The 26,467-nt window shown below is 38.7% G+C and overlaps 2 protein-coding genes across 3 annotated transcripts in view; one reads left to right on the top strand and one right to left on the bottom strand.

The window, feature by feature from the left end:
• Krit1 (KRIT1 ankyrin repeat containing) overlaps positions 1–13,029 on the bottom strand; it is a 37,001-nt gene extending 23,972 nt beyond the window's left edge. The window contains exons 1-8 of one of the 2 annotated variants that reach the window (XM_036180575.1): positions 12,724–13,029; positions 9,976–10,125; positions 8,735–8,894; positions 6,283–6,375; positions 4,450–4,579; positions 3,663–3,906; positions 3,369–3,484; positions 2,891–3,034 (exon numbers count right to left, since the gene is read on the bottom strand). In XM_036180575.1, the coding sequence (XP_036036468.1) occupies positions 2,891–3,034; positions 3,369–3,484; positions 3,663–3,906; positions 4,450–4,579; positions 6,283–6,375; positions 8,735–8,894; positions 9,976–10,077 (989 nt within the window). In that variant the 5' untranslated portion in view covers positions 10,078–10,125; positions 12,724–13,029. The remainder of the gene's footprint in view (positions 1–2,890; positions 3,035–3,368; positions 3,485–3,662; positions 3,907–4,449; positions 4,580–6,282; positions 6,376–8,734; positions 8,895–9,975; positions 10,126–12,723) is intronic. The other variant, XM_036180576.1, reaches the window with a different exon arrangement.
• A 617-nt stretch (positions 13,030–13,646) lies between these two features.
• Ankib1 (ankyrin repeat and IBR domain containing 1) overlaps positions 13,647–26,467 on the top strand; it is a 106,870-nt gene continuing 94,049 nt past the window's right edge. The window contains 1 exon segment of the mRNA XM_036180574.1: positions 13,647–13,665. The gene's annotated coding sequence lies outside the window, so the exon portion shown is untranslated.

Raw genomic sequence — 26,467 nt, 5'->3', positions numbered from 1 at the left:
TATACTCCTAAGAGAAGGGATTAAACTGTTTAGTAGCAACTAAAAGTGCATTAACAGTAATGAGGAAGGAGGCAAGGCCTGAGAATACGTGAAACGATCCAACTGAGCATAACTGTTGATAAGTCTGGAAGAATAGATAATCCTTGACAAAGAACTTAGAGAAAGATATTGATCCTACAACACTGAGATCAATTTAGAAAAACACCCTTTCAGGAAAAGACAAGAAAGAGAGTGGGTGAGAGAGAACAGTAAAAACTGTAACAAAAATAACTAATACAAACATGAGTTTTGTATGACACTTATATTTTTCTTACTCAGTTATTTAATATAGTTTCCACAACAAATTGTGAGTTAGGTAGAGGTAATTGTATCAGATTAGAAAAGTGACATTTGAATCAGTTATGTAACTTATCCACAGTCTCTTGAGAATCTGGCTTTCTGAATTCGATGGGACAGACTACAGAACTGAGGCCAATAATAATAACAAGAACAACAACGTAATAGTCAATAGTAATAATGAACAAAGGAATAGGATGGAGTCTTCTAGAAGCTTCCTGACATGTTTTGAAACAGACTGAAGGAAGAACTGGGAGGGGAAGGAGAAATGAGGTGACATCTGCTAGCCAGACACACAAGAGATCTGTGATACTATAAAACAATGCCATGGTCCTTTACATTTTATTGTTTTATACATACTATGGTTTTTTGGTATCAAGAAAAACATTTTCACTTTTATTTCTAATACATTAAATATTACTATATTAGTTCCACACAACCAAAGGTTCTTTGGGATCCTATAACTTCCAAAGAAAAAAGTGGATCTCAAACCAAAAAGTTTAAGAATAATTAATCTTAGCAAAATTTTAAGGATGAGATCCAAAGGGGTAATCATATAGTTTAATCTTATAAAGATAGGACCAAGAATGGCAGTGTCTGTCTGTAATCCCAGCACTTAGCAGGCAGAGGCAGTAAGATCAAGAGTTCAAGGTCAACCTAGGTTAAAAAAAGGAAAAAGACAGGACCAAACCTGAAATAGCCTGTATCCCTTCATAATCCTGTCATCAGTCAGTGACTAAGAATACATTTCCAAAATAAAGTAAGCTTTTCATTAGTTTGTATTCTTTTGCTTTTGAGACAGGATCTTAATATAGAGCCTGGTATATAGACAAGGCTGGGCTCACACTTGTAGTGATCCTCTCGCCTCTGCTTCCCAATTGCTGGGGTTACAAGTATGTGCCACCCAGCCTGGACTGTAACATTCTTTCTTCAGATTCACAGTCATCCAATAATGACCATTATTTTCAATTGACAGAAAATTTTATCAAAGGAGAAACTTTTCTTTCTGTATTCTACTACTAATAAATTATAACTAAGAATACTAAAAATTAGTACGTTTTAGATTTAGACATTGTTATTTGTGCTTTTATGAAGTAGGCAATACAAAGTTTCCCTTTTCCTTTACTAGAGAATAAAATAACCTCTGCTACAAAATGGAAAGCACACTCAAATCCGTAAGTCTGGGATTCCTAAATTATTGTTCACTGATGCTATCATTCCCAATTCTTCAGTGAATTTTGAGGATTGAAGTGTAATCTACATCTTCTTTTTACCTCTAAGTATTGTTTTTATTACCAGTATTTATTAGTTACATGAAGGAACATCTATGAGATCAGGTAAAGATTATTTAGGGTAGCTCCCTAAATATAAATATAAAAGCTTGTTGGTTTTTCCTCTGCTACTAGGGATTAAACCTCGGACCTCATGTACATTGATTGAGTGTTCTGCCACTGAACTACATTCCCTATCAAGAGCATATTTATAGATAAAACAAAAATTTTAGAGACATAGACTAAATATAACCATCAAACAGCTAGATACAAATATTAGAATCAGAGAAATAAAAAATTTGAATTGAAAAGAACTCTAGAACAGTCTAATTACTTACTATTTGTTATTTTTTGTAGTGCTGACGATTGAACCCAGGGCTTTGTACATACTAGGCAAGTCTAGCACCAAGCTATTCTCAACCCTACTTACTGTAATTTACTTCTAGATGAGTAAACTGAAATGCGGAGAGGTGAAGTTCCTTGTTTAGTGGGACACAACTAAGATACTGTGGACATTTAATAGGAAGTAAAAGATGTAGTGTTATTTACAAAAGTCAGATCCCTTATGACAATACATTAAAAGCAATCTCATAAAAAATGGAGTGACTCTGTCTTTTGGAGACAGTAATCTCTAACAGTTTGTTACTGCTGTGAAGTAAGAACTCAGTTCAGCTAAGAAGCACTATTATGGGAGAAGAGTAGCAGTGCCACGAGGTGTACTGGGCAGCGAACACAAAGCACAAACCCAATCTGTTCCAGCCCTTACATCTGATAAAATAGAAGGTAGAGGTTCTAAGAATCTCTGCAGAAGGATTTGGTAGGCTTCTTGGTCCCTTAGATTCTGAAAGACCTAAGTGGATAATTTTCTTTTCTTTTTTACTTTCTTTATATTTATTCAACGTGTCTTTAACATCATGCATCTAATGGATAACTTCCTAAGATAATATAAGGTCAAATCTCCTGTACATAACAAATGTCAATTTTACAGTAAGAATGAACCAATGTAATACAAAACAACAGTATCATGAAGGGCAGTATCACAGCTTGCACTGACATTGGCCATCTTACTGTATGGCTTGCTATGGCTAAGAAGACTGCCAGTGCTTTATTTGTGGCACATTTGGCGATTATGAACAGTGGCATACACACAGTAATCCAAGGGTCAGAACAGAATGAAGACAAACATGACACAGATGCTGTCTGGAATGAGAACACTTTTTTGATAAGAAACAATAATATTATAATTATGAATTCAATTTTCCTAAAAAGAATAATCTACTTACCAGCATGCATAATGAATGGGTGCCCAGTGGTCATTATCTAGTTGGTTGACTGAAAATCCCTTATTGAGAAGATGGCTTAGTAATTCTGAATCTCCTTCACAGGCATTTCGATGCAAAGGAAAGTCATCAACCCACTGTCGTTCTCTAATCATAAAAAAGAAATGAAGAAAGTATAAACACTGTGGAAACTCACATTACTTCAAAACAGATGTGCTCCATCTAGGAAACCTGCCTATCACTGCGCAGCTATAGGCCAGTGGCCACACTGCTCACTCACTGCCTACCACTGTGTAGCTGTGGGCCAGTGACCACACTGCTCACTCACTACCTATCACTGTGCAGCTGTGGGCCAGTGGCCACACTGCTCACTCACTACCTATCACTGTGCAGCTGTGGGCCAGTGGCCACACTGCTCACTCACTGCCTAGACACATTTGAACAGCAAGCTGTGAAAGCCAATAAAGTAACCCAACAATACTTGTCTTCCATGACACTGCTCACGCTTCGCTGCCATTTGTCCTGTTTGGGAATTTGGATTTTTGAGTAGTCTGGAGCTCCTAGACCAAAGTATGGATTTATTACCACTTTATCTACCTAGAAAAGGGAAAAAAAAATAAAATTAAAAACTCCTTAAAAGTCTCATATACTTGATTTTCATATATATAAAGCACTGATGTTATTTTAATGTTTAGAATAACAGGTAATGCATCTTTGTTAGAAAACATTATATTTGAAATGTCTTTTGAAACTAGAGTCAAAATTCAATGCTTACCCGATTTGTATACTGGAGATCTGATCCAAACAAGGGGTTGTAAATGCAGGTGTCTGCTTTCTCTAGGGCTAACATTTTACTCTTTATTTCTAGTGCACTATAGCCCATATGTAGTGAGTTTTCTGTCTGACCTGATTCAGCAGCATACGCAGGGTTTATAACATTTGTCTTTATCCGTTCAAGGGGAGAAGGTCGGAATAAAGCTGGAATAAAGTGAGACTGTGCATGGCGTTCATCTAGCCACCTGGCAGAGAGGAAAAGAGGCAGAGCGGGTGTGTTCAAAAGTTAAGGAGAGAAAGTCAGACTACTCTACAATTCTGACGTGACACGTTCTAATATTATGTTCAGCTTTAAAATAGTTTTAGCGTTAAGTACTTCAAAACTATGTCGGTAGATACAGCAATTATTCTTAAGTCTATGCCATTATAATCATAAAACACCTTTAAAAAGTACGAAGTCGTTCTATATCAGGCCTCCTGAAATGTGCTAGTACACAAAAGAAGACAGACTACGACTTGCTCACTGACAAGAGTAACTACTATGCTTATTTTTATAAGATAAGAATCTTTATCCTGAAAGCTGGGAAGTGCTTCTTCTTTTGGGAAGATAAAACTTATATCCTCTAAGTAGGCAAGGCAGTCTTAGTTGGAGGATTTTTCATCCTTATAACCTAAAATCTGACCATTTTTTAATACAATAGGTTATTTTTCATTAATATTTTCCAGAAGTGTACATTAGGCTAATTTCAATTATGATTGAATTAAAATATTCTTAATGTGTTTCTTACTTATCCAAGGCTATTAACATCCTTGCTGTAAGTGTTGCAAAGTGAGTACTGGATTCACTACAAACTCTCATAATATCCTGTAAGCAGTAAAAAATTGGGCATCCTGGAGTATATGAATATTTAGTATTATCTGAAAAAGAAAAAGAAATTATTCTATTACATAAAGTTTACAAATACATTTTCTTAATGCAGAACATGTTCTCAAAATTTGTGAACTAACAGAAATTGTTCTGGATTTGGAATTGCAAGGCCTGGATTCAAGTGACAGCTAGCTCTGTAAGATGTCCATTTTGATGAAAACAGCATTTACTATCTTAAATGTTATTTAGTGTGTTTGTGTGTAGATCAGGGAACAACTTTTGGGAGCGGTTCTTGTCTTTCACCTTGTTGATACAATGTGTGTCTTGTTTCTGCTATGTGTAGCAGACTCCAGGATAGCTGGCCCATGAGTTTTTAATTCATGCATTCTACTGTCTCTATCTCCCAAACTCACAATTGGAATGCTGGGATTCCACAGGTGTTTGGGCTGGTTTATGTGGGTTCCTGGGATTGAACTCAGGTCCTCAGGACTGCATGGCAAGCATTTTTAATCAGTAAGCCAGCCTTCTGGCCCCAACATTTATAATCTTTATAATCTCTTCCTCAATAATGTTGTACAATCTACTAAGATTTTAACAACATTTAAAATACTAGATTTTTTTAAAACTTGAAAACACTTAGAAGAATGAATCTTGTGTGCTAGAGCTGGCCAACAAAATAATGCAAATACATAAAGCAGCAGGCTGCTAAAGTAGGTCATTAAATTTTTATCAGAAGTATCACTATCCTACATGAGGCCAACACTCTAAGGTTTAGAAAGTAATTTCTTATCAAATGCCTCAATGAATTCTCTCTATACTATGAATCAAGTGGAGCATGGAATAATGTTGTCTCTACTTACATAAAGTTAAATTTTAAATCTTAAAGATTCACCTAAAGTCTCAGAATGAATTAGCTATAGGATCTGAACTGAAACTCAAAATTGCTTTCTATTAGTCCAAGATGTCAAAAGCTCAATAAAAAATTTTATATTAGATTTATGTTCTGTAAATGTTAGTAACATTTTAGAACTACAACTGACATTTTCTTGGTCTCATTATAAGTTACATGTATATTTTTAGCCTATTAATAGTAGATCCTTTGAAAAATTGCTTTATAACCAGAATACTTTTGTTTTGTTTTGTTTTGTTTTTTAGAGACAGGGTTTCTCTGTGTATCCCTGGCTGTCCTGAAACTCACTTTTTAGACCAGGCTGGCCTTGAACTTACAGAGATCCACCTGCCTCTGTCTCCCGAGTGCTGGGATTAAAGGTGAGTTCTACTACTGCCCAGCCATAATACTTTTTTCATTTTAATTTTATGTCATGTCTATGAGTTTTGTCTGCAAGTGTGTCTGTCTACCACATGTACGCCTGGTGTCTTCAGGGGCCAGAAGACAGTGCTGGACCCCCTGGAATTGGAGTTACAGATGATTGTGAGCCACTGTTTGAATGACAGGATTGAACGGGTCCTCTGGAAGCACAGTCACTGCTGAGCCATAGCTCCTTAACCTGAGTACTTTAATTATAATTACTCCTCTCTTCACATCTCCGTCTTAAAAATGGAAATGAAAACCAGTATGAATTAGCCAAGAAGCCTATACACTCCCTAAAAATTAAAATATTTATGACAACTTTTTTCTCCTGTTAACTTAAAAGCATGTATAACAATATTACAGTAGTAACTATAAATGTGCATTCCTAAGACTTCAGTAAATTTCCAATTGACATTCAAACTACCTAAAAATCTAACTAACCTTTGACAACCGACGGAACAATGAACAGTGCCGCTTCTCTGCCTGCTTTCTCTCCATCGAGAGGAAATTTCTTCATCAGTACCACGCGTTTTCCTCATTAAAAAAAGAGTAAAGATAAGTAAGAGGATGTTTTCTTGCTTCTTTGCTTTGTTGAGATAGAGTCCTTCATTATAGCCCAGGCTAGCCTTTAATTTTAACTCAAACCCAAGGTCAAGATTACAGGTACAAAGCATCATACCTGGCTAAAGATAATAGATATGTAAATCTTACAAATTGCCTTCAGGATTAGAAAACAAGTTTTTAGGGGTTGGAGATAGCCCTCATTGGTATAACTCATGTCCAACAGGAGCAAGGGTCTGAGTTTGATCTCTTGCAGCACAAAAATAAATAAAATTTAAATATCAATACTAACATTAATTTTATATTAAATATTATATATATTAGAGATATAATATATTTTATATATAAAAAAGTTAATAATAAATTAATACTAATAAATTTTTTTAAACATACAGAAAAAGACTAAAGAAAATAAAGATTTTAGAAAAGGAACTCAAACATACAAAAAGGCAGTTTATTATATATTATATTATACTATACGCACTAAAAAAAACTGGTAATTCTGGCAGCTGAGGAGAAGACTCAGTGGGAAAAGTATTTGCTGCACAAGTGTGAGAATTCTCAGAACGCATGTAAGTTTGGGCACATTACTGTGTGCCTATACTCTATGGCTTACAGAAAGATGGGAGATGTAGCTGGGATAAGTCTAAGTTTGAAGGCCCGCTAGCCTGATGAATGCAGCTGTAGGAATCAAGAAATCCCTTATCAAACAAGGTGGAAAGCAAGGACAGAGACACTCAAGGTTGCCCCAGCATCTCTACACGAGCTATGGTATAAGCATGACCCATACTCACACACACAAATGGGCAATACAGGCATGCATGCATACACAACATACAAAGTTTTTAATTAAAAAAAATCAAACTAGATGTTGGTAAATTTTGACACTACAGGATCAATATATAGACAATCAACTAACAGATTCAGGGCCATACTTTAATGTACTAGAAACTTCCTATGAGCTGGAACTACAGACAGCTGTGGATGCTGGAAATCGAATCTGTGTCCTCTGTAAGTGCCGCCAAGGACTCTTAACTACTCAACCATCTATCCAGCCCCTGAACACTTTCCTTTTTAAATCATAACATACATACAATTTATAAATGTCATGACTCCTCTCTGATTCTTAGAGGCTAAAAAATAGGTTATTACTTTTCAATAATTTGCACAGGCTACACATTATCTAATATTTTAAAAGGGCTACAATCTTTCAGGGTTAATACTTTTTCTTTTTTATTTACTTTTTGTGGGTTTTTTTTAGACAAGGTTTTCTCTGTGTAGCTCTGGCTGTCCTGGAACTCACTATGTAGATCAGGCTGGTCATGAGAGATCCATCTGACTCTGCCTCCAGAGTGCTGGGATCAAAGGCACATGCCACCAGTGCCTGGCCAAGGTTAATATTTTTATAACACTTTTTCAGTTTGGTTTTTTGAAAAGGCTCTTCTTCCTATGACCAAAATGAGAAGAAAACTATATTATCTTGGTAACTTAAAGATTTGGGGGGTGGGGGCTAATTAATCCATGAATATTATGTTTCACTTAGCCATAGAGAGAGGCTTATGTCTGGTAGAAATATCAATAATAGCTCAAAGAGAATTATCTAGAAAAGCATACTGATAGCAAAAGTAACCTGCAGTCTCCCCATAAATTAATCACCAACTGTGTAATTCCTTACATGGTGTGGGCTCGACAGAAGTTAGTTATCTGTGGGGAGAAGAGGACCAGAGCAGGGTGGACTGGCACTAAACTGCAACGGTGAAAACGATAAAGTACATAATTACACCGGGAAATTCTATAATTAAATCTATTTTGTACAATTAATACTTGCTAATAAAAATTAATAAAATTACACTGAAGACAGTTCTTCAAGGCTCTGGACTACACTTTGACAACTTCCTGAGGTTTTCCTACTTTTTCAAATGGAAAGGAACACAGAAAGAAATTGATTTAAATTTTTTTATTTTTATTTTTTTCCCCCGGAGCTGAGGATCGAACCCAGGGCCTTGCACTTGCTAGGCAAGCACTCTACCACTGAGCTAAATCCCCAACCCTGATTTTAAAATATTTAAAGAAAATATTTTTCTGGGCCAGGCACAAACAGCACAAGTCTTTAATTCCAGCACTCAGGCAGAAGCAGACAGATCTCTGCAAGTTCAAGGCCAGCCTGGTCTATATACTGTGTTCCAGGCCAGCTAGTTACATAGTGAACAAAATAAACAAAACAAGACGACTCTTCCCTCCAACCCCCCACCCCAACACACACACACACAAATTTTTCTTTTTAACTACTAAAAACAAACTGTTAGCTGAAGCGAGAGAGGAAGTTTCCTACCTCTGATCCCCTGGTTTGCAGGAGAAATTGGTTTGGTAGTTTCTACTACATAATCCAATATGCCTTGTGCTATTTCACTGCTGCCTTGAAGTTTAGTTTCCAGCAAAACTTTCTTTCTCTTTTTTTTCTGTCCTTCAATGGGAACTTCATGCAATAAAATCTTAGATGAGGAAAAACGGCATTAATACAAAGTTTAGAATGCACTTGCCCTAGAGTACTATTGTAATCTGACAGCCTTTCTCAACCCTAGGTGTACATTACAGTATAACTTATGACGCTTTAAAGTAGTACCAATGCTAGTCTTCTCTCTGGACCTATTAAATCAGAACACATAACAACTGGGCTCCTAGTATAAGTAGTTTCCCAAGTCAATCTATAGTGCAACTGAGAGTGGGAAATAGCTTCAGATAACCTTACAAAAGCAATTTAAGGCCAATGTTAGAGAAATTAGGCTTATTTCTCTTATACAGAAAAAAAGCAATTCAGTTTTATTTATATATGTGATATATAACTGTAACACACATACAGATATAATTAATAATCTGAAGTAACCAATATCAATCTTTATATTAAAAGTCTGAACAAATTTATTTTTTATTATGTTTTTAATTTTTGAGTTATTCCATAAATTATACAAAGACCTAAGTAAATAAACTTAAGAAAATCATGAGCTAGGCATGGTGGCTCATGCCTTTAATTTCAGCACTAGGGAGACAGAGGTAGGCAGATCTCTGAGTTTGAGGCCAGCCTAGTCAACAGAGTGAGTTCCAGGACAGCCAGGGCTACACAGAGAAACCCTGTCTCTAAAAAAACCAAAAACCAAAAACCAAAACCAAAAAATCGGGACTTTGCCTTTTGTTCTCTCTTTCTTTCATTTGTAAGGCAGGGTCTCTTGTAGCCCAGGCTGGCCTCAAGCTCCCTGTGTAGTCAAGGTCCATGCTGCTTGGTTTTATGCAGTTGCTGTGAATCAAACTCAGACCTTTAAGCTGCATGCTGGTCAACCACTCTGTTAACTGATCTACATCTCAGTCCCTCAAATAACTTTTTAATCTAATAATTTACACATGTAAATGAATGACAAGTTATTGAAAGGTATGCAACAGAAAAGAAACAACTGGGTAGAGATCTAAACTAAGTAGCTCATTAATAATAACTGTAGTATATGCTCAGAATGCTCTATATGCAAATGGTACACAGAACGACAGTCAATGATAGGAAACAAATGTTATTAATTTTCTCACTTCATAGGACTTAGCTCTGTACTCCCGCGAGTTGAGACTGGCAGTATTCTTTGGACGGATAACTGCAACATATACATCTTCTATGTTTTCTGGATTTCCCATTGCTTTATAAAACAAACAAAAAGTTCCTTGGAAGAATAAATGACATAACTGGTGGCAAGGTAAAAAAAAAAAAAAAAAAAAATACATATATGTAACATTATACCCAGTCCAACAACCTTTTAAAATGGTTTTTAAGTATTTAAATATTTTTTAAATACTCACTTTGAATTATAAAATGTTGATTTTTATACATTACAATATATAATACCTAAAAGGAAAGCCAGAATTTACTTTAACTTTATTTTCATCAAGAATCTGTCTTTGGGGCTTAAAAAGGTGGTATCATTATAAAATATAAAGTAAATAATGACTCGAAATAGTGGTTCAGAATAATAGACTCTTATTTTCCATAAAAATATACAAATACATGTTAAGTTTGGAAGCTGGAAGTAGCTGGCTGCTTTGTTTATACTTAGTGATACTCCACAACTTTCAGCAAGAAAACACTGATTTAGACATATGGATGACCTAACCTAAGGTTTATAACTGTCTTTGGAGATGCCCCATCTGAACCACTGGGTCATTTGGAGATGCCCATCTGAACCATTGGGTCATTTGACCAAAAAAAAAAAAAATCTTTTCCATTTCTGTTATCAATTCCCTAGATAATCCAAAGTTCTTCTTCTAAATATAGTCGCCGTGTCGATGTATGTAATCCTCCCTATCCCCCAAAAACTATTTTTTAAGTCTCCACTGAGCAGTTTTGGAAAAAATAATTGAATTCCAGCTATAGACTTGATTGCTGAGTGTTCTCTCTGATCAGTGCTATTAGGTAATAACACTTCACGACTACACTGAAAACCTTCTCTTGGACAGAATATAACTTTATCCTTTTGCCTTTTAAAGGTTCCACTCAGTGATATGCCAGTAAATTTCTGAAAGAACATCAACCAAAGAGTTTCCTTTCTAGTCACAGTGACATGAACTTTCTTCAATTTTTAAAAAGGCCCATTAGGCATTAAAATGGTCTTTTCATATTTAATGAGTCTGTTTCTGCTTCAACTCTCAGGAGAGAGGAAAAAAAAGCATTTTCAAGAAATGATTGAAAATGTTACTTAAGAGGACACATTTATTCTGTTTTCTGAGATGCAGCTGATGTCACTTTGATACCCTAACTCATTTTCCTAAAATTAAAAAAATGCCTTACTTTTGAAAATTTTATGAAAATGAAATTCTTTCAAAATACAGTAATTTCTGACATTTTAAATAAAATTTAATATAAAAGCTTATCAAGTATTACTTCCCAAATATTTGTCTTAATTAAACTTTTTGAATTACAAAAGTTTTCATTGATTTTGTAGCAAAGAAACTAAGGTATTTCGATGAAGACATTTCATTTCATTTAAAGTTTTGAGGACAGATTCATTCCCATTCTATATATATAGTTCATGGAATTTTTTCAGTTCAAATATTTTATTAAGATCATTCTGAAAACCCACCACATGCAAAAGAGCTGCTTAGCGAATGTGAAAAAGAGACTTTTCTCAAAAATTCCTGTTTAGCAATTATTTCCACCTTAGATTAATGACTAAAACATAATAATAAACTATAAACAATAGGATATATGGATGACTTAAAGACTGCAAACTTCTTTAAAAAGCACTTATTTACAAAATACATGGCAATTTCAGAAAACAATGCTGTCTATAAAGTACCTAAAGGAGGAATGAAGAAGCTGTTAACTTTCTACGCAGAATTTAAAGTAAACTAATTCTTGTCTCAATCAGTTCATGACAAGAAAATTTCTGTTTCGTTTGTTAATACTTACCATATATTTTAAATCATTCACTATTAACATATCCCCCAAATATTCTTAAAATTGGTTTTCAAGAAGTATTTGGACTGGAACACTTAAAATGGTCTTCCAATGACATAAAAGGAAACAAAAGGTTGAAGCCAGCAAATAACCAAAGCCACCAGCCGTGAAGGTAAGGCAGGTGCAGCAGAACAACAGGAGAGGAAGAGAAAACTAGTCAAAAGAAATAAAGGAATTGTTACTATGTTACATGGCTCACTGCACCGGAGGAAATGCTCAGGCATAAACGCCTGATACAATGAGGACTTATGTAAGTGGAGATGGTTCATAATTGGGAGAGGTTTCTGTGATCTTTTTAGAAACTCGTGGGAGCATTTTGGGTGATCATTACAATTGAGAAAGGAGAGGCGGACAATAGTTACTTAGTGCCCCAACCTGGGGTAATATTCCTTTGTGGGTCAGTTGGTCGAGAGAGTGGGAGAGGAATGGAGCTGAAATCTATTCACATAAAGGCTTCCGGTGAAGGTACAAGTACCGAGGGGCGGGGACAGCAAAGCAAGCAGGCAAAAACCATGAACGAAGAACTCCGAAAGAAGGGAGAAAGCTACAAGCGATAAGCTTGGGGATCGTTTCCCGACAATGACAACACTGCCTGGGAAGTGTCCCCTGCCACCACCCATCGATGTTCCATTATTGGGAAAAATGCAAGCTGTTTTGCTCCAAGGCTCTCACCCCAAAGACGACCTTGGCTTCTGGGTACCTGCTCTTAGAAGTAACACTCCTTGCCTGCAGAACCTAGTTGGAGAGGCTCGCTGTCCCACCCGTTTTCGCTAGCGGGGATCCGGATCGTGCCTCTCCTTGTTTCCGCGAAGGAAATCGACAAGACTCACCCGAGCGAGCGGCCGATCTTCGCACCGGCGGCTACATCCAAGCCAGGGTGGGGCAGCCACCGGTGGATGGAGGAGCCCTCACCGTCTGCTCATTCCTTCTGCGTCTCTACGAGGCCCAGAAGCCCGACCCAACTTCCTGTGGCAGGAAGCCCCTAGGTCGTCACCAGAAGCCGCCCGCCCCGAGAGTTCGGGTCTCTGGGCACCTGCTCCCCAGTCCTTCCCTCTCCTCGGCCCCAGTCACCCTGCAGCTGCTGCACAAACTTGGGACTCCCTAGGCCTCAGCTTGCCATCCCGCCGCTCCCGGCGCCGGGAAATAACTTCCGGGGTTACGCCCCCTCCCTCCAGCCTGCTTAAGGTTTGCGGCGGAAAAGCTTCCGGGTCGGTCTGCGGGGTGCCGCCGTCCGTGCCGGTTCGTGCCACTTCGTGGGGCGGCCGCAGCTGTCTGGTGCGGGCGGCCGGCAGCTGTGAGCTCGCGGGGTTGGCGGCGGCGGAGCGCGACGCCAGGCAGGGGAGGTCGGCCTCCGCGGCTGCGCGCGCACACCCACGGCACGAACCATGCGCTGGACTTGACCGAGCGGCGGAGGCAGGCGCCACCGCCCCCTCCTCCCGACCCCGAGAGCCGCGGCGCGCTGCCCGGGAAGATGGGGGGCGCCCGCCCAGTGTGAGCTCGCCGGGCGCGTCGGGCTCGCGCAGCGCTTCCCGCGGGCCTCCCGCGCGCATCCTCGGGCTCCCGCAGCCGCTGGCGGCGGGTGGGTGGGGCGCACAGTGGCCCCGAGGTCACCCGAGGCAGGTGACCGCGGCGGAGGAAGACCTGCAGACCTGCGGGATCCACGCGACCCCGGTCCCCGCCCGGAGAAGTAACCGTAAGTCTCTGCTGCTTCGCGGCTCGGCTCGGGCGGAGGCTGTCTAAAGCTGCCTGGTTCACGCCCTTCCCTGTCTCTTGTGAGTGTGCCCGTCGTCCCTTCTGTCCCCATCCCCGAACAGGTACAGCATCCTGTCTGCCCCACCGGGTTTCTCACGCTCACGTTTTTGCAAGCCTCCCGGTTTGTGCGGCGCGCCCCATCCTCCACACATGTCTACATGGCCTCGTCCCTCTGTCCTCAAAAGATTCGTGCCCTCCTGCATTTTCTGTAGAACCCGGGAGCTCACTGCTGAGATATGTGGAAAGCCTTGGATCCCACTGACTCCGCGGACCCCGAGTACCGAGGAGCGAATAGGTTAAAAGTGCTCTTCAGGACTGTCATGGGTGGAGATAGGTGCAAATGGCACCGTTGATCCTTTATGTTTGTTGGTTTTGCCACCCAAACAAAAGAATGGACGCTCCTCTGTACCCTCATTCCTCTCCCTGTTTGTGTGAACTGTTCTTACATTGATGTTTGAGTCGGAGGAAATTGGAGGTAGAGCTGTAACGAACGAAGCAGCTCCTGAAGAGGTTCCATTCTCACAAAGCTCCATTCATACAGAATGGCATGGTGAAAAAAAATCTTGTATTGAAACGACCCATTCCAGGAAAGCTTTACTGGTAAATCTGAAGAATGAATGCGAAAAGGTCTGAATTTTTAGTTAGTATACTTGGGATACTGTTAATGTCTTACTGTTTTGATTACTATTTGACTAGACTTTTTCTCATTAAATTTTAGTTTGCTTTTTTAGATTGCTTTTGAGAACTTTCCAGAAATTAGATTAAAATATAATTTTAATGCTGTCAGTGATTGGACAATAGAGCTGTCATGTGTCTTCATGCATTACTATTTTTCAAGGCATTGTAGAAAGCAAATGATAATCTAAAAATAATGGTACTCTGTGTGTTGCAAGCTCTGCTATTATTCTGTAAACTACTCTAAGGTAGTATGGTAGCACTGGTGATTTTTTTTTCTTGAAAACTATTATGTTTTTAAGAACAAGAGATATGTTTAGTTTCCCCTCCCCCCCAAAAAACCTTTTAGCAGTTGATTGTGTAACTTTACACTTCACAGGCTTTAGTTTGAAGCAGGCTCAGAAGATGTAGCAGCAACTGTCTTTCTGGAAATGGACTTTTTTTGGCACAGAAGCCCAACACTGTGCAGACTTGAGTCGTTGAAGGTGTGGCTTCTGTTCTCTGTAAAAATCAGCTTCTGAATAAGAAGATCTGAGTGTTTTCATGAGGGAGTGGGTGGGCAGTTACACGGGACAAGCCTTCTTTAAAAGTGCACTGATTTCTATCATCTTTGGGGAAAAGAGGGGAAATAGTTTGATTTATTTGACCTCTCTCTAAGAACCCCGAGTTTACGCTATGAAAGAGTCCTGCAAAGCGTGCAATCTTATAAAGTAAGGGCTATAAACAGGTGCCTGCTGAGCCATGAGTCCTGTTAACCACTTTTTTATACTCCTGTGGCACTCCTCACTTCGGAGAGAGGTGGTTGTCCTTCCTCTTCCTTTCCTGGGCGTGCTCGCCTGTGAAAGTGAAGTGCATACGTTTATACAGCTTACCTGTAAAAGGTCAAAGGTGTCTTTGGAGCTGAGTAAATACAGTTGCTGGAAGAAGTGTGAATGAAGTTTCTCTGACTCTCCATGAATGGAGGTGAAAGCTTTCCTCGGTGCTTTGAACAGTGTTTTCCCTCTGAGGGTGCGTACATTGTCCATCTAAGCTAAATTTTTAAGTGTTTCCTTCACGTACTAATTTTAAATGGGACACATTTGTCAAAAAATGATTTTAACAGTCAGCTCAGTATTGTTGGAGTTTTTCTGCATTATCCTAAAAATGCTTAGGTATCTTGTTTACCTTCTCAAAATGACCTTACTGGGAGAACAGTGGTTTTTTTGGACTTTTCAGTTTATTTTCTTCAAACTGCCTCTTCCCTCCCCACCCTAGATACCTGGCTTTCCTGTGTATTTTAGCACTTCATTTCATTAACCTTTTCTGCACTGTGTGTGAGCGTTTGGGTTTATGTTCTGCCTCTACAAAGGTATATTCCTTTTTCACTGAATTGACCAGTCTACATGCTTGACTGTGACTCTCTCTAAAGGCATTGGAGAGTTTGGGCCCTGCAATGAAAATACTCATTCAGACTCGGTGAGTAGAATTTATGGCTTAGCAGCATTTTGATACAGTTCAGTCTGGTTTCTTGGACCCTAACTTTTTAGAAGCATAGTTTTCTACTATTAACACTTTTCTCCCCATTTTGTTCATTTCTAAAAATCAAAGTCTGTTAACAGCTTGCTTTTCTCTTGGCCAGTGACCTTTACTACCAATCACATGCTCTTCTGTTTTTAAGATTATAGAACACGTCATTAATAATTCTTGAATTCTTAAAAAACAGCAGCACTTGCTACTTCTTCTGTTCTCTGTCTCTTTTCTCTCTCTCACATACACACACTCCACACAAACACAATTTAACCTGACACCCGTAGTCTCTCTGTTTCACTTGTAAACCCTTTGGTAGTACTCAAGTTACTACATTTTTCTGATTGGAATGATGCTAGAAATAGAAGTGCTTAACAGTGTACCAGAGACAGAACTATAAACGTGTTTGATGCTTGGCTATAAAGATGAACAAATGAAGATTCTCTTTTATCATTGGGCTTTAAAATGTCAGCTTAAAATTTCTGAAGAAAAAGCCTTTTCAGATGTCTTTTACACTAAAGGTGTAAAAGTCTTGCCTTCCTTGTCAATGCATCCATTCAGTATAGTAGAGGAAGGTGTGTTGGGCTTTAGCCAGTTTCCATTTAGTTTCTGGTCTCTGACAGTGATAACTGGGCCAATTTCAAATTCATAAGATGCTAGTAGTACAAAGAGCTGCACTGTATACCTTCATGTGGATGTCTTTCCCTGTTAATATTCTGCTACATTTCTTTCATTGCATACCATTTCTGTCTCCATGCATAAATACACGTTCAGCCCATACAGTTTTGTTTTTTTGTTTGTTTTGGTTTTTTGAGACAGGGTTTCTCTGTGTAGTTTTGGTGCCTGTCCTGGATCTCGCTCTGTAGACCAGGCTGGCCTCGAACTCACAAGAGACCGCCTGGCTCTGCCTGCAAGTGCCCGGCTCAGTACATACAGTTTTATCAGTCTTTTGTAACATTCTGAGGAAGGAAGCTTCAGACATGTGTGCCTTTACCCTGAAATACTAGTGTCTGTTTTCTGAAAACAAAGCCTGTTATACAACCCACATACTACCCTTCAGGAATACATACTATGTGAATTTTTTCAGACATCTTTGGCCTCAGTTTCCATTTCCACAAGAAGCCTCTTTGCTTTGGGTTTGTAAAGATGATAGGTATTTATAACAAAGAACTGGGAACGCGTGCTCTTTGTTGCTGGAGTGTGAGTGCTTCCTAGTCCTTTTTACGGACATGGTTAGGATAGATGGTTTGTGTATGCACACATACAACACGCTCATACACACACCCCTTTTGGTTTGGATTGGTTCGAGTCATTTTCCAGACTGGCCTTACATTTATTGTACAGCCAAGGCTGAGTTACATTCCCAATTTCACAAAACAAACAACAAATTACAGGCTGTTTCCTAAGTAGTAAGAAATCAGATGTAGACTGTCTGGGGCAGCACGGTGGCTCCACAGTGCTGTCAGTAACACATGCTCATTTGTCTTTCTGGTTAGTCATCCTGTCTTAGCGCCTGTGGCCTTGAGGTGACACTCCAGGCTGAGTAGCAGCGCCTATTTCTTCTGTCATCATCCACGCCTCTGGGTGTTTTAACAGTGTCCTAGCTTTGGAATGGAGCCAAGACAAAAGAACCGTGCCCTCTTAACACCCCATAACGAGTTCCTCTGAGTTAATTTTTTTCTCTTTTAGAAAAATAATGCAGATTTGGCTTCATGTGACACAAATTTACATTTAAATTAGGAACTTGGAATTTTTCTCTATAATCTCTTGAGTTGCCATGCTTAAAAGGTTTTCATGCCTCCCCCCACTAAGTTATTTACAAACAGAGAGATGAACATGATTGACTACATTATCAAATTGGAAGCTGATATTTTGGAGAACACAGAAATTTATCATTGTACACAATAAATAATGTTAATTTAAAGAATTTTATGTGCAAGTATAAATATACAGTGAGTATAAAACTGAATAAGGCTAGGGCTAGAGAGATGGCTTAGCGGTTAAGAGCACTGGCTGCTCTTCCAGAGGACCCAGGTTCAATTCCCAGCACCCACATAGCAGCTCAGAACTGTCTGTAACTCCATTTTCAGGGGATCTGGCACCTTCACACAGACATACATGCAGGAAAACACCAATGCACATGAAATAAAAATAAATTTTAAAAAATCATTTACTCACTTCTGGCCACCATGGCCACCTACACACATGTGGCATGCTCTCTCTCTGTCTCTGTCTCTCTGTCTCTGTCTCTGTCTCTCTCCCTCTCTCTGCACACATGTGGCATGCTCTCTCTCTGTCTCTCTGTCTCTCTCACACACACACAAAATAAATATGAGTATTTATAAAAACTGAACAAGGCTCAGGGGCAGCCCTAAGTTTAACCTCTAGCACCATGAAGACAAAGGAGCTAACCTTGAGTGGGATATGCATTTGTTCTCCAGGAATTTACACATCACCAGAAAAGCAGATAAACACATCAGTCCAGTTTTAGGTGGGAAGTTCATCCTGTGGTCAAGATGGGCATCCTATAACTTAGTGAAGGGTTGGGAGCTATGATCCAGAGTCCTCATAGTGAAAATGGCTTTTAAGTGCCAGCTTTTACAGGGAATTTTCTTTAGGGTGAGCTGCCTTTATAATATTCTAAAATAAAACTGGGCAAGATCATGTTTTTTGTTTGGTAAAGTTAATCTGGTTATAACATAATTAGGTATGGGTTCTAGAAAGAAGTTCATCTGATATATTAAAATATGTTCCTATATTTATTAAATATTGAATTTGTATATGAATATATGCCTATTCTCAAAGACTTTGTGTCTTATAATATAGCCTGGATATCAACAGTATAAAATAGTATAATAGTACTGGTGCTCTTGTCTTATAAACAGAGCTTGAATCGAGGCTTGAGTTCAGGACTGGTTAGATAGTGTTCGCCACCATACCTCCCTATGCAAGGTCATTCCTCAGGAATTATATGATGGAAGGAAAGTTGTCCTTTGACAGTCTACATAACCTCAAAAAGCATTTGTACACACACATAAATAAATATAATTTTATAAGTTTTTAAAAAATCCTTGAGCTCATTAAGTCCAATATTCTCAAACCCATGTTCTTTTCCATGTACTCTATATTGCCTTCCCTTTGGCCCCTTATTATCTGATGTTGCTTCTACCTCAGAAATCTTGTAAAAATAAAGTTAGAATGTAATTAAAATAGTTTTCAGTTGAGGACAGAAAGTATCAACCAGCTCTACCCTTGATTTTCTACAGGCACTCTCTGTGTGGGATGGAGTATAATCAGGAAGATAAGTGTTGGCCAGAAAATTGCCACATTACATGAATGAAGCAGTTATTGTCCACATGCTGAGATTAGTTTCTGAGAAACTTAGTATTGAACTGATAAGACAGTGGAAGACAAGATGCTAGCCTGGTATGCCATGCCATTGGACAGTTGAGTAGCACTTACTAATGTTAAGATTCTTCTTTCCCCTGCAATAGTCAATGTTCAGAATAAGGAATCAGAGAAGGGAGTGCACTGTTGCCAATAAGGAAGTAAGGCATTGGTAGTTTTGATGATATGTTTAATTCCCCAAAGCAATTGTAAAAATAAAGATGATTTTCTCTTCCTAACTAATCATTTAAACAAATATACCAAACCATTTAAATAGAATGGCTGTTTCAGCTCAGCTCAGGTTCTCTCTACTTCTGAAAAGAGGTGTGCTTGGGACTCATGTTGGCACATGAGACTTCGCCCCCAAACTTGATTTGACATGGCATCCACAGATTTAACACTAAAACATATTACATGATATTCTGAGTGGAAAAACAACTTTGTATATAATGTGGAGGACTATGAAGCGGGAGTAAAGTTTAGACTGATAATTTGATATCATATAATGGTGAGAAGTAGGGCAACTCAGGAAGTGGCAACATCTGGTTTTTCTTAACGACTCAAAAACTCCAGGTGTTAAATATCAGATGTATAAGGTTCCAGTGCTCAAGGATTATATAGTCCAATAGTCTTTTTCATCTGACTCCTTGAGAAAACTGAGCCTTAGTGCTCTAAGCTAGAATTCTCCAAGTTGGCCATGTATCAGAGTCATCTAGGTAGCTTATTAGTACACAAAACACTGGGCCCCATTCCTGAGTTTCTGATTCTGGGCATCCAGGTGGGGGCCCAGTGTTCTTTCCTAACAAGTTCCCAGGTGCTGCTAGGATTGCTGTTATCTATCTTGTATGAAGTTAAATATTTCTCCCTATGTTGCTAGAATGCCACTTGGAGAATTTAAGAAAGTTCTCAATTCATTTCTCTGTGTTTTGTGCATTAAATGAAGAACTCTGATATACAATTTTATTTTTAAAAATGATTTAAATTTATGCATGTATACAGGTGTCCATAAAGGCAAGAAAAGCGGAGCAAATCCCCTGGAGCCAGAGTTATAAGTAGTTGTGGCCTGCCCACTGTGAGTGCTGAGAGCTGAACTCAGGTCCTCTGTAAGAGTAGTGTTCTTGGTCAAACTACTCTAGTGGCCTGTATAACTCTGTTCCATTTCTGTGAGGGACTTGGGAAAAGTCCTTATCATTTAAGCCGATATTTCCTGTCACTAGTGAGAAACAGCCTCGGTTTCCATCCTTGGGTGGTCTCTCTGTAAGGCTTCACTGTTCCTGCAGTCCAGGGTGACTGTAGGTTTAGGACAGTGAGGGCAGGCTGAGATGGAACAGGGCTTCATAAAGAGTGACGGAAAATACTTTAATTACTCTTTGTGCGTTCAGCCTTGACAGGGAATGAGACTGTTAGATAAATGTAGGACTGATTCACTGTTTATTATCAGTTTTTAGACACATAGTCTTTAAGTGATTAATATGTCTACATAGAGCTGAGCAGGAATCTGAGCCAAAGAAAGTGACAGGTATAAAAGGAAGACAAGAGATGCCAGACTTTTCTCCTGATTCTTTTTAGTTACCTTGTGGACCCAAATGAGGAGCCAGTGTTCTTTCAGCAGGCAGTTTCTTTACCTGTTACACGTGGACATAGGTGGATTAATGTAGTAGCATGTGCAGGATATGCTGGAGTGAAGGGACAGAGTACAGGTCCATTTACTTGGGAAAGTCATTTGTCTGCTGGCCAGAATATGACTTAAGGAGACCCATCCATTTAGTGAGTTTTCCTTTTGGATCTAGGTAGCATCAGCTATGCATTAAGGACCATTTTTTAAAAATATAGCACATGCCATGATGTCAGTGTTCTATTTTGTAACCTGAAACTCACATTGACTTTGTTTTGATGCTTTATATACTTTCCTTATCCATACCCTTTAATACTTTTACTTGGGTTATTTATATTACTGTCTCACTGTATATACTGTATGTGATATCTGTAAGTATCTCACCACTGTGTATACTATATGACATATCTGTAAGTGTCTCACTGTATATACTGTACGAGATAGCTATAAGTGTCTCACTGTATATACTGTACAAGATAGCTATAAGTATCTCACTTTATATACTGTACGAGATAGTTGTGTCTCACTGTATATACTGTATGTGATGTCTGTAAATATCTCACTGTGTATACTGTACAAGATAGCTGTAAGTGTCTCACTGTATATACTGTATGTGATATCTGTATCTCACTGTATATACTGTATGTGACATCTATATCTCACTGTATATACTGTATGAGATAGCTGGAAGTATCTCACTGTATATACCGTATGAGATAGCTGGAAGTACCTCGCTGTATATACCGTACATGATATCTGTAAGTACCTCACATAGAAGTAGCTCTCACTTAAACTGTGCTGCCTGCCATCTCCCAGCTTCGTTCCTCCGCCCTTCCAGGTGCCATGACAGGGAGCTGCCATCATTCTTCTCTGTTCCCACTCTCCTCCCCTTTGGAGCTGCTCTGCTCTCTCTTCAGAGTACATCCCGTTGGAGTGGCGCTCCTCTGTCACTGCTTTCCCTTGGACGACTACAGCTACTTCGGAAATGGTCTCCTGTTTCTTGTTTTTCCCCACCCCGTCAACCAGCCAGCCCGGTTAAATGTAACAGGTCATTCCCTCCTTGCAAAAAGCTTCCAGTGGCTTTCCTTCTCCCTCCGGATGAAAATGAAGTCGTTTAAAGAAACCTTCCAAGAACTTACTCTGACTTCTCCTCACTCTCCTCACCACAGTCTGGCTCCTTTCTGTACTTGAACATCCACAGTTGTTCTTTTCATCTGGAATATTTTTCCTGTGGATGGTGTCTGACCCCCTCCTTTCGCTCTTTGTAAACGCAGACGTCACTTGGTAAAGTCTTCCCTGATTGCTCTTAAGCATTGCAACCTTCTCCCTTTCCTTGTTTGATAGCTTGGAAATGACACTTTATGTTAGCGTGTGTAAAGTGTAAACTCTATGGGCCTGTGATTCGGTTGCTTTTTCTGTGGGATTTCCTCATATCTAGAATAACCTGGCATGTGGTAGGCGGTCCAAAAGTACTTTTACCCCATGAGTTTATATTTCTAAAAAAGAAAATATAGCTTTCTTCTGAGGAGTTAACCTGAAAATCACATCTAAATTTTTACTTTGAATATTTAATTGCTCTGTTTCTCTCATTAAAAAAAAAAAAAACACTGTCTTATACCTTTCGTTTGTATTTGAAGTTACTGATCCTTTTTGGGAGGGGGTAACATTTACCCCTTGTATAAGTTGTAGTTCCTAACTTTATATGCTATTTTGGGGATGATTAAACATCTTTTCATCCCTGTGATGTATATGCATTATTGATTACTATCATTGACTGTGGTGCTTTCTAACACTCACAGTAAGATACACGTCTTTCGTTTAGGTGCCTTTTCTATCAGAAGTTACATCAATGTCATAGCTTTTTTTTTTTTTTTTTTCATGTTTTCAAGAAAAATCAACACTGATTTCCACCTTTTTAACCTGAATTGAGAGTTTGGGGACCATGGTAGCTGAGCCTTTCATAGACTTCAGTTCTATGTAGCCAGTGTTTGTTTCTTAGCTTCTTTATTTGGAGCAGTTAGGTTTTACAGAGGGGTCTTGCCCTTAATTCAGTCTCTTTTGGCCAATAAGTCTTGAAATTTGTGTACTTGACATAATATCACAACGCCTTAGATTTTTCAAGTAATTTGCCGTGATGTCAGACTGTATTTTGAGTTCTATCCTAACTTTTCGACTGGAAGAATCACTCACTTTGCTCCATCTCTTCAGGATATAGTGTAGCAGCAGTGCAGTAAGACTCAAATCTTGATAGTTTTGTTAATCATACAGACCACATGTTCCTCTGTGGTCCTTCACTACTTCATTAAGATGTACGGGATAGAAAATGAAATCCAAAACTAAGCGGACATGGGATTCAAGTTTTGTTTTCTGATACTAGAGAGTTTCTAATTGGAGATAGTTTAGGTCTGTGGCCTTGGTAACAGTTAGTCAACCTGAGGAAAAACTTTGTATTTGGTTCCTATAGCAATAAAATGTTAAATCTTACCGAGATCATCTCATTATGAACCAGGGGTTTGGTCTTTGTAGAAGGTCACTTCTGCACACATGTTTAAGCTGTACTGTTCAACGTTTTCATTACCATCTGAAATTTAACTCCACGATATTAAACATAGAACTTGCATCTGTTTCTTCCTATTTTTCCTTTCTCTTTCCTTTCTTCCCTTCTTCTTCCCCTTCCTCCTCTCCTCTTCCCTTTCCTCTCCTCTCCCCTAGCTCATGAGGCTCACTGTTTAAATTATTTCTGCTTTCAAACTCCTGGAGGGCCTGTGCCCCAGCCTCCTGAGTGCCAGGACTAGAGCCCCAGGCCACCACTTCTGGCTATAATATTCAGAGATGAACAAAGCTCAGGTGTTGATTTAAAATTTCTATGTTTATGTAGTGTATGTGAATTTGCAGTCTTTGTTTGTTTGTTTGTTTGTTGAGACAGGGTTTCTCTGTGTTGCTTTGGAGCCTTTCCTGGAAATCACTCTGTAGACCAGGCTGGCCTCGAACTCACAGAGTTCACCGCCTGCCTCTGCCTCCCGAGTGCTGGGATTAAAGCCATGCGCCACCACCACCTGGCGATTTGCAGTCTTTTAGAGGTTTTTTTTTTTTTTCCTTTAAAAATACTTGTTAGCTGGGTGTAGTGGTACGTGCATTTAATTTCAGCACTCGGGAGGCAAAGGCAGTTGGATATTTTTGAGTTCAAGACCAACCAGAACTACATAGTAAGACCCTGTCTCAAAAATAATTATTTTTATTATTATTACTGTTTGTATGTGTATGATGTGTGTATGTGTTGAGAGCTGGCACTCATGTCCTGGAGCTCATAGAAAGTTCAGAGGAAGCCTTTGTGGAGTAGATTCTCTCCTTCCTCATTTAAACTGATTCCAGGGGTTGAACTCAGGTTACCAGACTATCATGTTTGGGGAGCGAACGCTTTAGCTAATAAGCAACCTCCAGCCTTTTTATGTTTATTTGGTTATTTTACATGGATATCAGTGATGATCTGATCCAAGTGTTCTCATCCTCTTTGAAATAAAGACATGAATATTGAAGTGCACACATCTCTCATTTCTCAAATACAAATGTGTGTGTGTGTGTGTATATATATATATATATATATATATTTAGAAGTTAGTATAAAAGCCTGATGAAACATCAGAATGTAATGACTTGGTTCCTAGGTGATAATTCTTGTTATAATCAGCAAAATATGAGCACATATACATAGATTGGTTAATTAGATATAGACTGCTTATTCTTTTTGGGGCATATATTGATTATACACTATGTTGGCTTTCCTAAGGACATATTGTACCTACTTTGTCCTGATAGCACACACATAGCCTCATACCTCCCATTAGTCCCTCATTCTCCTAAACAATTTCACTTCTCTTTCCATGTCATATATACATACATGATTTGATGTATTTATATATAATCTAAAAATCTTTAAATGAGAGAGAGCATGATATTTATCTGAGTCTGATTTAACACAATAATCTCCAATTGCATCCATTTCCCTGCAAATGACACGAAATGTACATAACTTCTTTGTCCATTCCTCTGTTGACAGACAGCTAGGTTGATTCCATAATTTACCCATTGTGAATGATAATACAACAGTGTACAAGTATCTCTGTGATGCTGACTTGGAATTCTTGGAGTAAATACCTGGGTCATATGATAGGTGTAATGTTTGTCTTTTGAGGAGCCTTCATTACTGATTTTGTGATGGTTGGATTAATTTGCATTCTCACCAGCAGCGAGTAAGCGTTAATTTTGTTTGCATCCTCACCAACATTTGCTGTTGGTTTCTTAATGAGTGCCAGTCTGACTTGGGGAGGAGATGGCATCTCAGGGTTTATTTTATATTTCCCTGGTGTCTAGTGATGTTGAGCAGTTTTTCCACATTGTTGGCCATTTTGTATTTCATCTTTTAAGAACTATTTGTTCACTTCATCAGTATGGCTGGAATTTGACTCCAGTGTGAGCTTTTGGGGAGGGTTCAAATACACTTTTTTTTCTTTCCAGTGTAGATATACACTTGACTGAGCATTTACTGAGAAGGCCATCCTGTAAAGGAGTTTTTTGATTCTCTTTTAAAGATAGATAGTAATAGAACATGTTCAGATCAGCATCATTTCTGGATTCTAAGGAATTGGTACTGTGGACAAGATAGGCAAATGAAAGAATTGAAAAAGGAAGGCTATCCACAGGTAAATACAGAACTGTGTCTTTGTTCTGCAGGGATGTACTTTCATTGAAACAGGAAGAGAGGAGAGAAATAAGTTCAAGTGCAAGGTAATTTGTAAGCTTGGCTATGAGAAGATGAAGGGATTTCCTTTGTGTGTTTCTGTTTTAATTCGTCAGAGAAGAGCAGGTCCTGAAAAGGTGGGCCAAAGGAGGATGTATGTTTGTGATCTTTCTATTCAAGACACCTCTCCACTGAGCTGTGCTTCTACCCTAAGGATTTTTTTTTTTCTCCAGTGAATTGTTCTACTCCTTCAGTAAATGTTCTATGAACCATGCCATAATTATGGTAGAGGGAATTTCTTCAGAATAGTTAAGTTACTCTCGCCAGAAAAAGGATTTAACAGTTGCTAGGTACTTAAAAATGAATTAAAATTCAATGGAGAAAGATATTTGTAGTTCCTTTTTTTTAATAAAGGACTATGAATATCATCTTGTAAAAATCAATGAATTAAACATTAAAATTATATTGCAAATGCAATCATATTGTATGTTCTTTTAGCTCATGTACCTGTTAAATTCATATCCTGTTTGTTCAACATACTTTGTATAGTTTGTGGGTATTTCCTCTCAGATTAAAACTCTTCCTTTACCTAAAATTAAGTGTTTCTATAAAAGAAGAAATACCTTTTCATTAGGATAGCTTATGACAGGGTTTTTATAAGCCATAGGGTCATACTTCTTGTTATGTTCCTACCCCAACTTACAAGAATGGCAAGTTAGGAATACTGTTAGTCTTGTGTTAGGAATACAAATTGATCAGCAACCCAATACAGATCATTTCCTCAGAGAATCAGCCCTTTCCAGTGGCATTTGGATATGCCCCAGGCAATTCAGCTGACATCCATTGAGGTTTTTCATGGTGTAAGGCCCATAGAGGAGTGTCCTAAATCTGCTACAGCCTT

The sequence above is a fragment of the Onychomys torridus genome, chromosome 3 (genome assembly GCF_903995425.1).
Source record: "Onychomys torridus chromosome 3, mOncTor1.1, whole genome shotgun sequence".
Lineage (NCBI taxonomy): Eukaryota > Metazoa > Chordata > Mammalia > Rodentia > Cricetidae > Onychomys > Onychomys torridus.
The sequence above is the reverse complement of the archived record's forward strand: the minus strand, read 5'-3'. Positions and strand labels throughout refer to the sequence as shown.